The sequence below is a fragment of the Trichoplax adhaerens genome, genomic scaffold (assembly GCF_000150275.1).
Source record: "Trichoplax adhaerens TRIADscaffold_10 genomic scaffold, whole genome shotgun sequence".
In the NCBI taxonomy this organism is placed as follows: domain Eukaryota; kingdom Metazoa; phylum Placozoa; class Uniplacotomia; order Trichoplacea; family Trichoplacidae; genus Trichoplax; species Trichoplax adhaerens.
Genome location: NW_002060952.1, coordinates 993,416 through 1,010,755, shown reverse-complemented (window position 1 = coordinate 1,010,755; position 17,340 = coordinate 993,416). Strand labels below are relative to the sequence as shown.

The 17,340-nt window shown below is 31.4% G+C and overlaps 2 protein-coding genes across 2 annotated transcripts; one reads left to right on the top strand and one right to left on the bottom strand.

Annotated features, from left to right (window-relative positions):
- Positions 1–759: 759 nt before the first annotated feature.
- On the top strand, positions 760–5,538 carry TRIADDRAFT_59280 (uncharacterized protein; the record flags this gene model as incomplete). Its single annotated transcript, XM_002115358.1, has 13 exons — positions 760–958; positions 1,108–1,242; positions 1,414–1,627; positions 2,386–2,518; positions 2,662–2,796; positions 2,964–3,067; positions 3,488–3,612; positions 3,789–3,901; positions 4,077–4,208; positions 4,339–4,438; positions 4,771–4,871; positions 4,992–5,159; positions 5,377–5,538. The coding sequence occupies 13 exons, from the start codon at positions 760–762 to the stop codon at positions 5,536–5,538; spliced, it is 1,821 nt and encodes a 606-aa protein (XP_002115394.1).
- Positions 5,539–7,782: 2,244 nt separating this feature from the next.
- On the bottom strand, positions 7,783–17,118 carry TRIADDRAFT_29447 (uncharacterized protein; the record flags this gene model as incomplete). Its single annotated transcript, XM_002115233.1, has 26 exons — positions 7,783–7,896; positions 8,330–8,409; positions 8,739–8,814; positions 8,937–9,062; positions 9,309–9,419; positions 9,515–9,607; positions 9,742–9,835; positions 9,970–10,031; positions 10,407–10,490; positions 10,661–10,750; positions 10,850–10,921; positions 11,018–11,104; positions 11,448–11,585; positions 11,707–11,804; positions 11,934–12,084; positions 12,251–12,349; positions 12,613–12,691; positions 12,806–12,929; positions 13,472–13,538; positions 13,661–13,771; positions 13,870–13,975; positions 14,058–14,110; positions 14,624–14,701; positions 14,894–14,959; positions 16,529–16,603; positions 17,056–17,118. 26 exons carry the CDS (start codon positions 17,116–17,118, stop codon positions 7,783–7,785), a joined length of 2,397 nt encoding a protein of 798 aa, XP_002115269.1.
- Between the last annotated feature and the right edge of the window lie 222 nt (positions 17,119–17,340).

The window sequence follows — 17,340 nt, the reverse complement described above, 5'->3', positions numbered from 1 at the left end:
CAATAAAGAGAGAGTGTTGCCTAATAAGCTAAATTGATTTTCATATATGATTTGTGTTTTACTGTTGCAGTGAAGAAGTTAGAGTTTTTAACTTACAATGCTTTATTTTATTGTTGGATAATGCGGTTAAATGTAAAATCATAAAATATTCCAGCGATAAAACACCTTTTAACCAAGGTTGATGACCCTGATCTTTCCTATTTTGTAGCTATTCTAGCTAAATTCTTACCTTAAAAGATTGCTTTTATTCATTGTAGTTGGATATTTCACGACTATAGGATGAAACGTTGAATGATAAATTGTATTTAGCTTTTCCCACATAAATCCAGACAGCTGCGTTGACAACCTTGTTCTTGGCTTATGCCTAGGCTATCCTTTAATATTCATATAGTTAGTAGATTTACTGGACTGAATCACGATTCATTCTTAGCAGAATTAAGGATCTACAGCTATGGGATCTCTTTTTAGTCTATCCTAGATGATCTCCTTATCAATTTGATCAGTGTAACTTAATTTTTTTCCATTCATGAAACATTCTTGCAAATCCGTTGTCATTTATTACGCTATTTTTCATAAGACGCTTGAAAGACTTTGAAATACCTTGCAATCTTGTACTAACAAAAATAAAAATCTTAGAATAGAAGTTTTACTCTGATTTTCTTACGCTATCACTGGGATAGGGTACAACGTCATTTAAAATTTCCTAATTTTATTCCTACAATACTTAGCTGATCATCATAGCAAGGTAGAAACTGTAAAATGGCAGAGAATTCGTTTAACGGTAAGGTAGATGAAGCAAGAGATGATAGCCAGAATTTGAGCGAGGAGCCCACGAGTGATAACACTGAACGTCAAAGCTGGGGGAAAGCCATTGATTTTGTCATAACTGTTCTTGGATTAGTAGTTGGTTTTGGTAATCTTTGGAGATTTCCTTATCTTTGCTACCAACATGGTGGAGGTATGTACTCCAATATTATACCACTATCTTGATGTTATCTCCACTTTAAACGTACTGTATGATATTATTCCAAAGCATAGCAAATAGATAGAAACGAACGTCTCATTTTTTAATACTCATTATAAATTACATTTCACATTGTGGAAAAGGTGCTTTTCTTGTTCCTTACTTCCTTGCGCTACTCTTCATTGGCCTTCCTATTATGGGCTTGGAATTTTGCATTGGGCAATACTTCCAGCGCGGTGCATCTATTAGCTTCTACAACATTTGCCCCCTATTGTCAGGTATGATTATGGAGAGTTTAGAAAGTTTCAATGACTATTATTTCATCCTTTGGAAGGTAAATTGACTCTTACGAAGAAAGTTTTCTTTCAATTTACTATTCGATAAAAAAGTTAATGCTTAGAAGAAGCGGTATGAAAAAGTTTTAATATGAATTTTCTCGCTTTCTTTAGGTGTTGGTTATTCCATGTTGACACTTTGCTTCCTGGCATCAATCTATTACATCATTATTTTGGTATGGGCTCTATTTTATTTCTTTGCCAGTTTTGCCTCACCATTACCTTGGACAACCTGCAATAACGACTGGAACACAGTCAACTGTTTCATTCGAAATATCTCATCGGATGCCAACGATACTGGAGTTTCGCCTAGCGAGGAATTTTATAAGTAAAGCCTCAGCATTATTTTAATATTGTATATTTATTAGCATGCGGAAACAGTGCCTCAGCGTGCAAAATGTGGCTCATAAACTATTATTTCAATTCTCCTATTTTTCTACTACTCAATTGATTGAGAGCAGTTTACATGAGATGATTGATAGATAAATATTGATCAGTTTCCGTTCGTTAGCATCAATCCAACTTGATATCGAGTCTAGCTTTTTTCGGAGGGATATAACAAGTATTAATGAACTCAAATTCTGTCCTGGATTTATAAATTATATTTATCGGAAGCAAGATAGAACTAGCTATAATTAATCTATAGTATTTCAGATATTTCTATAGCTGAATCTTTGTTCTTTATACTGTCATAATACATGTATTCCTTTTACTCCATAGTATCAAGTTGTAGCATTTCTATTTCCATGATATGTTTATATTGTATTTCGCTTTTCTTCCGATATTGCCGTATATTACAATTCCTCAACATCGATAGTAACAAGCTTGAAGTTTATGTGAAACTTTTTATTCCATTTTTAGCCATTTTATTGTGCATATAGTCGTTGTAGATTGCTTATGGACGGGTATTGGATATTCCATGAGCTCTATCTTCGTCCTTAATAACATGATAATATTTCGGTTACTCTATAATATCAATCTATAACAGTATTGTTTTCATCATCTCGTTTGCTATTCTATTCCAATTCTTCATTAACAAATGGCAACAAATTTAATACCCATATGCAATTTCTATTATACCTTTAGTCGTCGTGTATTAGATATGAGCGGTGACCCAAACATTGCTGGTCCAGTTAAATGGGAACTTGCCCTACTGCTGTTATTTGCCTGGTTGCTGGTTTATTTCTGCATCTTTAAAGGAATCCGATGGACAGGGAAGGTATCTGACTCATTACTAGTGTATTCAATTCAGAAATAGTCAATAATAATATAACTACAGCCTTTAATGATAGTTATTAAATGATATAAACTTAAGCTGATTCTCCTCTTTATTAACCTTGTTTGATCTACTCTTTACGATAGGTTGTATATTTTACTGCTACTTTCCCATATCTAGTCTTATTTATACTTCTTATTCGTGGATTGACTCTACCTGGTGCATTACAAGGAGTTTTATACTATGTCAATGTTGATGGATCTAAATTGCGCGATTTAAATGTAAGCTAATGATAGCCAAGCGTTGCATCGCAGCCAGGCGACGGACAAGTCCTATTTTCTCTATAAATTTACAATTACAATAAACCAGATACAACTGTGATAATTTAAAACCATTAGTGGTGAATAAAGCTGTATTAAATCACATTATAATAATTTATACATACAAGGCTTGGCGAGATGCTGGGACACAAATATTTTATACCTTAGGTGCTGGGTTTGGCACTACGTTAACGATGGCTAGCTATAATAAACGCGGAAAGAACGTCCTCAAGTAGTCTAAGTTATTCATTTAAATTTTTTATAATGGACATCCTAATGGCTTAATTATATAATTGCGATATTATTATCAATATTCTTGCTAATTATACGCCTAAAATAATCTATTCGAGCAATTTCTTGACTGCATTCTTTATATAATTACTTTATGAATATCAATATTCTCGTTAAAGATACGCCTAAAATGGTCAATTCAAGCAATTTCTCTACAGTAATCTTTATATTATTATCGTGTAAATATCAGTATTTTCGTTGAACTTACGCCTAAAACGATCAACTTAAGCAATTCTTTTATAGCAATCTTGATACACTTATAGTTATCTTATAAATATCAATATTCTTGTCGAACTTAAACCCAATAGATAAAACTCGAGGAAATTCTTTTATTGTAATCCTATTTTTTCGTTTATTTTAGGGACGCTATTATTATAGCTGTATGCAATTCTCTTACTAGCTTTTTTTCTGGCTTTGTCATTTTCTCCATGTTGGGTTTTATGGCCTATCAACAACGCGCTCCCATTTCTAGCGTAGTAACTCAAGGTCAATCTTACTAAATATTTTGTAGCTAAACCAATCATATAACATAGACTTCCTTTGCCTACTATATTTTCGAACTGGTTTACTTGTGGGAAGACAGTTTGCAATACTACTTATATTTCCAAAGAGTATAGAAATTATCCTACTTACTAAACGGAATTTGCTGACTACGTATCTAGGTCCCGGATTAATATTTATCGTTTATCCGGCTGGATTAGCCACACTACCTGGAGCTAATTTTTGGGCCCTACTCTTTTTCTTCATGCTTATCACTATTGGCATCGATACCGCGGTAGCTATAAATTCAGATTTAATCTATCTTAAATCTTAAAATGTTATTAATAGCCTTTACTAATAGTTAGATTAAAAAATGACTTTGCGTGCCTAGTAAATCAAAGCAATAATTACTTCCATGTCTATAGAACAGACTTTAATAGGGTTTTACTCAATTTCTACTTTGAATTTAGTTTGGGATTGTTGAAGTTATGGCCACTGGTTTAATGGATATGTGGCCTAAAGTTCTTAGAGAACGTGAAATGTGGCTAAAATTAGCCATTTGCATGGTTGAATTATTGCTCGGATTGACATGTATAACAAGAGTAAGTAGAATTCAATCTTAATCACATAACCTAGCTAAAAGTTGAAGCACTGTTCTCTCTTTCTCTGCAAAATCTTAATTGAAATTAATATTTGAAATCATAAAAATAATGACCATTTTTATCCTTGAAGGGTGGAATCTATGTATTCCAAATGTTTAATTTATATTCGGCTGGTTCAGCTTTGGTTGTATCCGTCTTTCTTGAAATTGTAACTGTTTCCTGGTTCTACGGTAATTGGTAGCCTTAATTATATCCAGATTTTACTGAAATCAATAAAACAATTACATCAATCGCTAAATCTCCTTTCCAATCCACATATTACTATATTTTGATCGAATTACAAAGTAGAGATGGGCTGTAGGTCTGATAGTTTTTATTAATCCTGATTTAGATAGGTACAATATATGTTAGTTATGCGTTATAACTAGTGCTGGACAGTTGTCAAAGACATCGAATAGTAACTGAGATGTTACATGCATAACGTATTCTCCTATCAAAACCATCAAAATAGATTTCATAGCCAAGCAATAAACTAAATCATTCCCTTGAATTACTATTATAGGTGTTGACCGATTCAGTCGTAATATTGGTTACGTTACTGGGAAAAAGGTCTGGATTGTTTGGCGCATTTGTTGGTTATTGATATCACCAGGGCTTACACTGGTAAAATATTATTTCCATTTCTACTCATTGTACTAAAATTTGATTGACTAATTCTCCTTCCTTTAGCATTTAATCGCTAATTCGGGCTATATTAGAAGTAATTATTTTATTTTTGGCTAGGTAATACTTATCTTTGGTATCCTTAATTATGCACCATTAAAATACGATGGCAAACCATATCCTTGGTGGGGAGATTTTGTTGGCTGGCTTATGGTTGCTCTTTCGCTATTATGCATCGTTGTTCGAGCCATATATCTCTTATTCATCACGAAAGGCTCCATTACTGAGGTAAATAGACCTAGTCATATTTCTAATTTGAAATAAAAATAGCCTAACTTGCATAGTAATCAGAAGAAAGTTATTTGTATAATAATTGAAGTATCAAGAAATGAACTGTCCAATAATATTACAATTTGAGGATATGGAAATTTTTCATGGATAATAATGTATTAGGCCTCATACACAATACATTTAAAACTAACTTTTATGTCTCTTCATGGATTAGCGTTTTACCAAATTATTAGTTCCTCCCGAGGACGCAACCGAATTGCAAATGAAAAGGGAACTCTACGGTAGTTTAGCTGGCGGTGAAAAGAAAGCCCCGTACCCCAACGGCTACCAAAAGTGGGGCCAACTATCTGGGCCCGTTTATGAATCTGCTATCTGAGAGATCATCATTTCTGCCTTGCTTTATTCTAAATCAGTATTATTTTTACTTCGTTAATATTTCTGGCCTTAGTATCCATCAAATGGGCTATTTCTGCTAACTGGATTGACCATGAAATAGGTTTATACCATGTCGCAGAAAATAATATAAACGAATAATTGTTCCCTTTAACTTCGTTTAAATAATTAATAGAGAAAGATTTTACACACGTTACATGTTATAATGTGGATCTGTTGAATATATATGCGTAAAGAGTTCAATTTTTACCCCGTAAACTAATGACTATATACCAGTAAAATGCTGCCTTGTATGCTAGAGAGCGCTGTTACGGAGGCATGTTATGCTAGAGGTGAAATTAGAAAGATAAAATTTAGAATTTTCATTTCTAAATATTTACTTAAATATGCTTAAAAATTTTGTAAAGAATTTCCTTCCATCAATTGATAAAAAATAGGATTAATCTTTTAGTTGACTGTGGTTAATTTTCTACAAAATGCGGAGATAGGTAGCCATTTAGGTAGTAAAATATCATTAATATACGAATTTCTTAGATACATTGCGGTTTTATTATGCTAAATGTTGTTATGATTGATTTATGTCAGTAATTGAATGGCTAACTTAATTTCCCTTGACTAAATTATACGACACTGGTAGTAATTCTATGTATTAAAGCTTGAAGATTCACTTTTGCTGTCCTTTAATAGATGGAGAAATATTGTACTTAGTTATTTCTACATGGTCATCAGATATAAAATTTCGGTTTAATTGTAAGCCTAACAGTTCTGCACTAGATTTGGTTAATCTACCCATATCTTTCATAGGCTGAAAAGCTCTATTCGGGCAGAAAATAAGCAAATGTGATAGATTCATTCATGAAAAGAATTTTAGAACGTTAAGTATCACTTTCTTCCTTGATACAGTTAGTAAATAATTTAGTTTTAACATTGCCTAATCGAGGCAAAGATTGCCCAGCTGACGTAGCAATCTATGACAATTCAAGTAATATTTATCGGTAGCTAGTTTCAATTTTGTATAGCCCGATTGAATAGCATAGAATAAAATATCAGGCAAGTCTCAATATGTAAAATAAATTGGCTGATACAAAGTTTAAAATAGTTTCAACGGAGTGTCATCGTTTTCTTAAGGTAGCTAATTTTGCAATCTTCTATGTCTAAGAAACATTATACCAAGGAGTGTAGTTTCAATCCATTAACTACCGCATATAAAAGAAATAGAATGAAAACTAGATAAATATCAGTTCAGGAATGACGGATTGCTTTACTCTATGATACTGTAAATTGCAGTTTAGGCAATTTCATGGCTATTTCTTGGACGTTAAGATTGTTCAGCTAGTGTAGAAATTCAAATTCGATTAGATGCATTATCCCTAACCATTGAAAGTTAAAAACTAAAGGATCTATAATCGTAACAAATATTTCATAGTTAAAAGTGCGACTTCAAATACCTAAAATAGTTTCTAAATACTATATTTGTTGCTCAGTCATTCGATAATATCAATTTTTTATATTTGATGTCTTTATTTTATTTTATCCCTATTCTCACACTGTATTTATCATATTCTTGTTACATAAATCAAGTAAAATCCATCCACTTGCAAGCTGCTTTAGAAAGCTAATGTAAGCTAAGTTATCTAACGGAAATAAGCCAAATTATTCGCAAATTGGCAAATAGTACTGATTGATTTTTTAAAATAGTTAACTACACCAGGCCTAAAAGTAACCATTACATCCAATATTAAATCAGGAACGAATATAGCCAAACTTAATGCTTAATTAGAGCTCAGAAAAACTGTTTCATTTATGAATGATTTCGTAGAAACCAATCCACTTTTAAATCTTGGTTGAGTAGAAAAGAAACCTACAGATATCATTATTCTTAATACTACTATTTCTAAAAAGGCTATTACTAATAGGGAAAGTTGGAAGATTTCATTAACTTAGACATTTAGTCTAGCAGATATTCTTGATACTATCATTCTAAAAAGGCTATTACTAAATGCAAAGTTGGAAGGTGTCTTTAACGTAAACATTTATCAAGTAAATTGTTTCTTCATCTTCTTTAAAAATGAAAATTATCGAATGTTAGGCTTATAGTGAAAACAGTTAAAAGCTAGGACATTGCTGAATAAGTTTACGTTATGCTATTTCAATCAAAAATTTTAAGTAAATCCTTCCATTTTTAAACCCATTCTAAGAAAACACTTTTAATGGTGCCTGTTGTAGTTTAAAATAGTTTCTTCTCCTTCTTTAGCTGTTGTTGACGCCATTGCGGCTTTGCTTTGAACTCTTCTCTTGTTATGTTAAAGACTTTCTCGAAGTCCTCATCTGTTAGATAGCTCTAAATAAGTAAAAACTTAAGATATTAACGAAGCCTAAACAATCAAATCAAAACATATTATCTCGACCTCAAGTATGTAATAGCCTACGTTAAACGAAATATCATAAAAGAAATATTCCAAGATAGCAGAAAAATTAGCGCAGTCAGCTGATACAGTACGCAATTGCTGATATAATAGGCTTTATTACTTAGCTTACTATTTCTAAAATAGTAAAATTTACTGGCTGAACTTCAGCTCCATCGACACAGATGTTTTGTATTTTACTACTCTGAACATAACGCTTTCAAATATCTTTCGATGATAATAATAGCTTAATAATACATAATTACATAAATTACAAATAGATCATAGGCGTCCTTGTTTAGAATTATACTAAACCTTAATTTAAACATCTATCCTAGGAAAGAATAGATGATATTTGCAGTAACTGACCTCTTTATGGCGAGCATCAACTCCTTCCGGTAACTTAGAAGATATTAAAGCTTCGTAGTCATACGTTTTGGTATACTTGGCTAACTCCTAGATATAGTAAGTTTGAAATATTAGTTTATAAAAAAAATTTAATCATCACACACTGAATCTTATAGCAAAAGCAAGCAAGATAATGAGTATAAGTAATTCGAGTACACATAGTTGATTAAATGTCCAAAGAAGAAATAGTATAGTACGTTACAGTGTAAAATATTACTATTAGGAGTAATTCTCTCGATAGAATTATAACTTTAAAAGAAACTATACAGTGTCTCCCTTATTTAATATATGATAGAAATTGAATACATTATCAGAATTTGTTATTTGCCTTTGCTTACTATTTAAATAGAAGTATAAATCGCTAGATAACTTACATCGGAAATTAAGGTTACACCAGCATTCTCTTTCCCAAGTTCGGCTTTTAAATCAGCATAAGATTTACCGTTCTAATTATAACACAAACTTAAATCATCAAGTCTGATAACAATTAACTTTACACAGATGAAGGAGGATCGATTAATTTGTACATCTTAATATACATTTACTGCTTCATGACAGTGTGACTTACACTCCATTTATTGGGATCCCAAGCCACAAAATTACAGGTAAAAGCTATTGGCTCACGACCTTGTTTAACTTGAGCCATTACGGTATTATTCATATCGCGTCCAGAAGTATCCGACTTTATATATTTCTAGTCAATGACGACGAAATAGAAGCACATTTCATACAATAAATAGGAACTTGACGAATGAAGAGAAGTTGCTTATTTAGATATTTTAAGCGCAAAAATTAATTGTTGTAAATATTTCTATTAGACACCATAACCATCATTAGGCTGCTATATAGCTCTAATTTATATTCCGTAAAGTAAAGAAATTGTAAGAAAACTAGTCCTATTCATATGTATCTACAGTATAGACGAATATGAGGCAATTACCACTGCTACTTGCAATGCTGCCTTTTTTTCCTCTGGGCGAGCTCTTTCACCAATCCACAAGAAAATCTCATCATACGTATCCAATAGCATTACATCGTCTTCACTTAAATCCTATAATAAATAAAGATATCTATTTAAATGATCATATTCGAAATTATAGTTGTAACTACTTTAGTATAGTATTTTATGTTAGTTACAAGACAGACCTCTTGAACAAAATCTGGAATTTCTTCGACTTCAAATCTTCCCGAAGCATTTGAGCATTGAAATAATCGTGGCGGTTGCGATAGTGCAACTTCCTTTATTAATATTACCACACACAGTAATGACTGTTAGCAATAGTAGATACCCTATTCCGGTATTATTATACTATATTATTTATTATACTAAAAAATGTTAGCAAAGTATTTCTTGCGTTCTAATGATGAAATACCTGCAATCTTACTTTAGAAGCATACTCAGTTTTACCACCTAATGCAGACCAGAACCATTCTAGTTCATCATCTTCATTGATAACTTCAATATCTCTGTTACAACAATAGCATTGGAATTATTTTTAATATTTGTACTATGAAGAGATTTTCAAATTGTTATATGAATGAGTAGAGGTGATTACTATCTTAAACTTGATCAATATTTCTTATTGTCACAAATTACTTACACTCTCGGTGAAATAAATTTAGCGATGGTTTCACCCATACCCTTTTCATTGTCATTTGCGCCCTATATAGACAATAGACTATGATTACTGCAGTTATAGCTAACATTAATTATGCTATAGGATGATCATCCATTGAATTTTATCCTAAGGCCATCCTATCACATTCTGTTAGCATTATGCATATCACATTAAGCAGTTAATAATGATTTACAAGTATATTTTGTATCTGGAGCCTGAATTTTCTTGAGCACATATCTACTCAGATACTGCATTCATACTCTCGATATATATATCTCTATCCATTTTGCAAACATAACGAAATTACTAACCACTTTAAATTTAAGTTGCATTATATTGTAATAAAGCAATTTTGTATGTTTCAGAGCAGATATTTGTTCGATATATATTAGGCAAAGTTTTTAAATTATTATACTCACCTTGCCTACCCAAATTGCTGTTTGTTCGGGTGTTTTAAGCACAAACACATCGTTCGAGTTTAACGACGATGCCCTTCCAGTCACCTAATATCACGACACATTATTCAAATATGAAAAAACACGAGCTCTACTAGTTTATAAGTTTAGAGTAGAGTAACTACACTTGACAACATGACAGTACCGTAATTTAAGAGTTTAATTAGCAGTAATCTGCGCTCTACACAATACACTGAATATTCCTAAATTTGATATACCTGAATGGCTTTAGTATTAAAAGCTGTAGTTCCATGAATTTGGAAAAGCATGATACTATCAGCATCATAAGAATCTTTATCGTTAACGTTCTTAAATCCGCTAGCACAGCCTCCCTAAAATTGATCAGATGCGAATGATATGATCGATAATACTTTATAATATAGTAAATGTTATTATTCAATATTTACCTCAAAAATGACCAGTTTTCCTTTAAATATCAGTAAAAAATGCTCGGGTTCTTTATTTTGAACAACACGTATCTGAATATTTTTGACAATGATTGTATTAAAATTAAATGTTATATAATATTATTTAATGTTCTTATTCATCATTTATATACGATAATATGGACTTACTTGGGTAGCAATTCCACCTAACTCATCGTCCATTGTATTAGCTAAAGCAGCCGCAGATGCTTGTTCATCCTGGCTACTTTTTAATCCCTAAATACAAATGTTATCGTTAGACATTCCTGTAGTCTATTATTTCTCAATACTAAAGCGGTAACTGAAATATTTGTATGTAGATATAGGCAGTTCTATAATTCAAGTTTGAAATCTATAGAACCTTTCATAAGATATATGACGACAAACGTTAGGATATCTTAATTTATACCTTAGTTTTAGTTTTATATTTATAATACTACTACGTAAATATGAATTAGTGGCGATAGCTTTATGCTACGAGTTATCTGCATTAATCTTCATTATTCTTGAGCTACTTGTATCTTCTGAATTATCTTAGTCTACAAGTAAACTAATGTTAAGACATTATAACGGTACCTACCAGCCAAAAATAAATTATGTGCAGCTCAGCTCCATGTTTGAGATATTTATATAGCAGGACATAACTATCACCACTATAGAATTTACCATAAACTTCTTTATCAACGGAAATTAGTTGAAAATTTTCAACCCGCCATATCTATCAGATCAGATATACAGGTGTCACATATAACTCTTGTAAACTTACCAATCACCTTATTTCGAATATACATAGTATTTAAAGATATCACAGTAAGATTATTCTCTTATTGATTTTTTACTGTAACAGAGCCATCCCCATTATCAGGCAAGACTTCTCTCTTTAGACTTAGTTGTTGGTGCAGTGCTTTCACATCGATTTCATTTTGTGATACTTGAGCTATAAGTAAGGATGTCGATTAAATGAGTAGTTTACTTGTATCCAAGAAGTCACGTTATCAGTTTACATTAAATTAAAGTCCTTTCGTCAACATCAAATTCCAAATTTCAATGTGTATTTCTACTTTACCGATATTACTAGAACTATATTTTGGAGCTGCAACGAGAATATTTCGATTCGGCCATGATACGAAGAATTGCTTAAAAATAGAGTTCTCTCCACCATCTATTACTCGAGTAACACGAGTCCACTTAGGATAACTGAATTTTTCAATAAATGTCTAAATAATCAAATACTAATATTAGAAGTACGTTATCGATTTTATAAATTTAGGGACTTTTTACAACTCAAGAGATACATGCTATATTCTTTTAAAATATCGAAACTGTAATAGAATAATGTTATTAGTTGTTCTAATAAACGCTAAATTAATTTGAATATCATACTGTAGCTTGATTCATTGCTTTTGCTTTCTCCGCTGCAGTGCATTTTGAACCGACCCAAAAAAAAATTTCGTTGCCTCCGATATCCAAGATAAAAGAATCCTGTCAAAATTGGCCATAATGCATTATTCTTAGTATTCAAAACAGAAAATCTAAATCTGATGTCTATACCTTACTAAGTGCTATTCATTATTATTAATTGAATTAAGCATGGTAACAAATTTTGTAAATGACGATATACAATTTAATCTTTCATCTACCGTTAATTTATACCAAGTATTTGATGTATGGTAGTGTATAATATTTGTAGATATGAAAACTGATTTCAACATAGTTTGTAGTGTTTTACTAAACAACATTCTTACATTATGGTCTAAATGTTCATATTTTAATGGTCTTTCATCGACCTGCGTCATTTCTAAGTCCCCACTGGCATCCGAAATTCTAAAGTTTTAACGTCGAAATTAAAGTATATTTCGATAGCTACTAAAACCTGATCTTACATTATATAGAAAGATTTCACTTTACCACCTCAAATCAAGATGAATTATTACATACCTGTATAAACAGACATCTCTGTTTGAAGAAATATCATCGTCAACGGACTCAGCAGATAATACTTGATTACGGTTAAATCCACCCAAGGCTTCAAAAAATTTGCTGTCATGATCTACTCCGTCATCTTTTTATCAAATTGAATTTATAATTTTTGTATAGTTTTGTATTGTTGCGACGTGATAAATTGTTATGAAATGTAACATACGCATAGTTAAATGTCTATGATATCGTCCTTTACGATATTAGTTAATTTGATGAAATCATAAATCATAGCCCGAAAGGAAATTCATCGTAAAAGTGTTACAATTATAAAACTTGAGACATTAAGTCGTAATCAAAATCAATTTAACATTCTGCTGGGTAAAATAGTACTCATTAGTAGCTCATAGAGCTGAAAAAGAACAAAATCTAGTAATGTATAGGACTAGCTTGATTTAATTTTCTGTTTTTGTCAAGGAATACTTAAAATCTTCTAGTCTATAATTGAGGTATATTCATGAATAGAATGTGCTGTTTATTGCTTAAAAAAAGGCCATCTACAATGATTATTATAGATTATTTGCATGCCGTATTTATTTATTATAATCGTAGATACACTAAAATCGATAGCCGAATAAAATCGGTGTCGAAAACAAAATTTATCTTCCTCGATGCTATCTTACCTACCTATAATGTAAATTTTAGCTTTACCCCCGCGTTCATCATCACGAATGCTCCTAGCTACCTCCATTGCCTAGTAATTGTAATTTTGATGCTAATTTAGAGGTATTTGATCGCTATAAATGAGTGAGTTAGTTAATATTATTTAGGATTAAAAAAAGTAAATTATTCATTTATTTATGATTTAAGGACTACTTTTATCCGCTCCGCCTTGCGACTATCTTTACCGCACCAACAATAAATTTTCTTGCCGTCATCCAATATGAAACAATCGCCATCATTTAATGAAGTTACATTAACTTCCACCTTAGAAAGATGATTAAAATAATGCATCAATTTAGTATATTTAGTATACGATATTTATTATTAATGTTTATCTCAACTTGTATTAGTTCTATACTAACTGAATAAATTCGGACTAGGCGTTTGCCTTTAACATGAAATAATTTTTTTTCATATGCACCGCGTTCCACTTTATTGAAACCAGACTCAATACCGCCTTCGATGTAGCTGGTTAGAATGTGAAGATATAAATTTAAGTATGATAAATTTGATTAATAATAAAAATAAGGATATGTAATTAATGTTTTACCGAACTCCTTGTTTAAAATAAGACAAGAATTTTCTAGATTCATGATTCTGGACCTATAGCAAGAGGTCAATGGAAAAGACAATTCTAGAACTGCCGAAATCGTAGTTAAAATAATTAAATAAATTATAGATCTAGTAATTTTTATTTTAATTTCATTCTTAATATGCATAATATATTGCTTGTTACTGATAAGCAACTAAATTTATATCAGAATTATGACTATCTAGGCTTACTAACTCTCCGATAATGATTGAGCGATAGCTATAACCTTAACTCTAAATAAAAACTTATAAAAAGCTAAAGTTTAAAATTTTCTAGGAGCTAATGCATTACAGTAGAAATTTCCATAAATTATGAGTTAAATTGATTAAGCTATGACACAAAAGAATTTTATGTACAAGCCAAATTGAACAATAAATTAGGTATTTTCATGATAATTTAGGACAATACTTAGATTTTAAGCAAAAGCTTATCAATTAAAACTATCGGTATTACCAATCTTTATCTACAACTTGATTTATTAATTAATCCTGAAAGTATATGTGATACAAAGTACGGTACGCTACCTCTCGGTATTGCACAGGACTACCTCCAAGAAGCTCATCCAATTCAACTGTTTTGTAAGCAGCAACTCCAGCTTCATCCTGATTCCGATGTTAGTGATATAATTAGTATATATGTACTTATGTTTAATTTAGATTAGAAAGATTAAACTTGAACAAAATGCAGTACATCATAAATGTACTAGTAATCTACCAGGCAGCACAACCTGAATAAATAATTAATTAATCGCATAAATTAGATCGTCAAGAAATAGTGCGTCTATTTTTGTTTACCTGTGATGTTGTCTCACCAAGCCAGAAATGAATATCCCAAGATAATTTATTATTCTGTTTCTTGGTCTAAATATGTATATTAGATTTTAAAAGGCAGAAATTAAGTAATACATACATCTGATTGCTTACCTACTAACGTATCAATCGTAATCGAAATGAATTCGATAATATTTAGTAGTCAGGTTGTAGACTCATGAATTATAATTTTTTCAAAGAAGTATATCTTTTCTGACACACAGTAGCAAATAATAGCATCATTTTATTCAATCATAGGATAGCGGTAAAGATCGTGACATTTAGCGCGATCTATGAAATGATAGATAATGAAATATAGCTAGAATTTGTATTAATACTAGAAAATATGTGTTTAGGTAACACTTACTACTTCTTTGTTACTCTGCAATTTCAGTAAAGATATTAACGTGTAAGTATGAAAGGTTTCTCTGTCCTGTTGTTTTCTTACTCGATTAAAAATATATTAGTCTATAAATTTTACTCATAAATATATCCTGGTGCAGTAATAATAATCTCTAATAAATCACAAGTACTACCAGATTTAAGAAATTTTATAATAGCGCAAAAAGTTGATATGCAAGAATGGCGCACAAAATATCTTCTGTAGTCTTCGTATCGGTCCACCAGTATCCGCACTATATACAGCTAAGTGCACAGAATAGTGTCCTGATCGAAGATAGACACAGTACACGGTATAAAGTTACTGAACCTCTGACAGGTCTACTGAGTACGACAAATGGTAATACTATCTGTTAAATGAGCACATTATCGTAAACCGTCAGCAAAGCGACGGGAGTTTGCACTAGTGCTCATGGTATGTGCCACATCACAAATAACTTTCTCTATTGGAAGTATAGCTAATCTAAGTTGGCTGCTACTAAGCGTTTCTAGTTACAATGACCTACTTGTACTATCTTAGTCAGCTAAACGCTGATAGAACCGCTCCAAACTAGGTAATAAGCCTCTATTGAAAAAGTATTTCACTGCAATTTTATCTAATTCCTCTCTATCTACACAGTTATGAAGTTCGTATACACCTTTAATAAGGCTAGCCCGTACGCAAGTGATATTCAAAATAGCTATATGAGTAAATTGTACACTTATAGTCTCTATAAGACAAGTTTAACGTAGATATATATGAGATACAATCTTGTTAATTTATTTCACTCGCTATCCAGTATGTCACAACACTAGTTTGGTTACTGAAGTAGAAGTGAACAATCTCTGCCTTTGTCCATTTTGCAACAATATTGATTCCAGTTTTAGTCCGTAGATTAACTTAAACTTTAATAATGCAATAGGACAATATTTTTGTCATGATCCATCTCATTAGCCGCAATTATCATCTAAGAATCAGTTTTAGTCGAAAAAATGTAGTGCATTACGATTCTTGTTGTAAAATATTAGAATAATTATTCATAAAGAGCTAGCATATGAACATTATATGCGACCGTATACTGTTTGATAGCTAGAGGTATAGTATTTTTATCGAATCATGCATTATTGAATTAGCAAATAAGGGTAATTAATGAAAGAGAGACTCATTTCCTTTTCAGATCTTCTATAACGAAATGAGACGATATTAAATCGAATTTTGCTCTCAATGTATAGACTACTTACACTTAAGCATATATAAGAGTCACCATTATAAAACTTTCCATAAGTTTTAGGGTCTTGCTTGACTACCTTCAATTTCTATAACGATTATTTAAGAAATATTAATAATATCGTGTTAGTAGACTGAAGTTTAAGCTTGTTTAACGTAATTAATTTAGAACTATTCGGCCATTGTGATAAAATTCAACCACGAAAATTCCAAAGTTTTAGAAAATTAGAACTTTGTTAGATCTAATACAAAGACTAACTACACACAGCTCTACTCTAGCCGAATACAACTATTGAAGGACTTCTTGAAAGAACAAACTGAATAGCCTAAAGTTGACAGCTTATATTCATTTCGTAGCAGTTACAGCCACAATTAGCATAGCAACATTCTACCTTAATTTACACATAGTCAAATTTCGTTACAGCCATAAATTAAAAAATCAATCGCATCGATAACAAGATATTTTAAAAAGGAACAACAGTATATCTAGTATAATTTTGAAATAGAAGTAATTCTTTAAAGTATTTGAGCTTAGACTAACCTCGATACGCCATATTTCTAATCCTGGCGTTTTCCCTGCTCCTTCAAATGCTGAATCACTCATGACTGTCTGGTTGGGTCAATACAAGACTAAAGTGGAGATTGAAGCATAATAGCCGAATATCAATCAACGGGGTAAAATCTATACATATATTCAATCACGCATTTAAGAAAAGTTTTAACTATTTAATCGAATCTTTGTTACTGCAATCATTAATGTAGTACTAATAGCAAATCAGATCTCGAGTTAGCTGTTGTTTTGAAATCGAGTATTCTACTTTGTCCT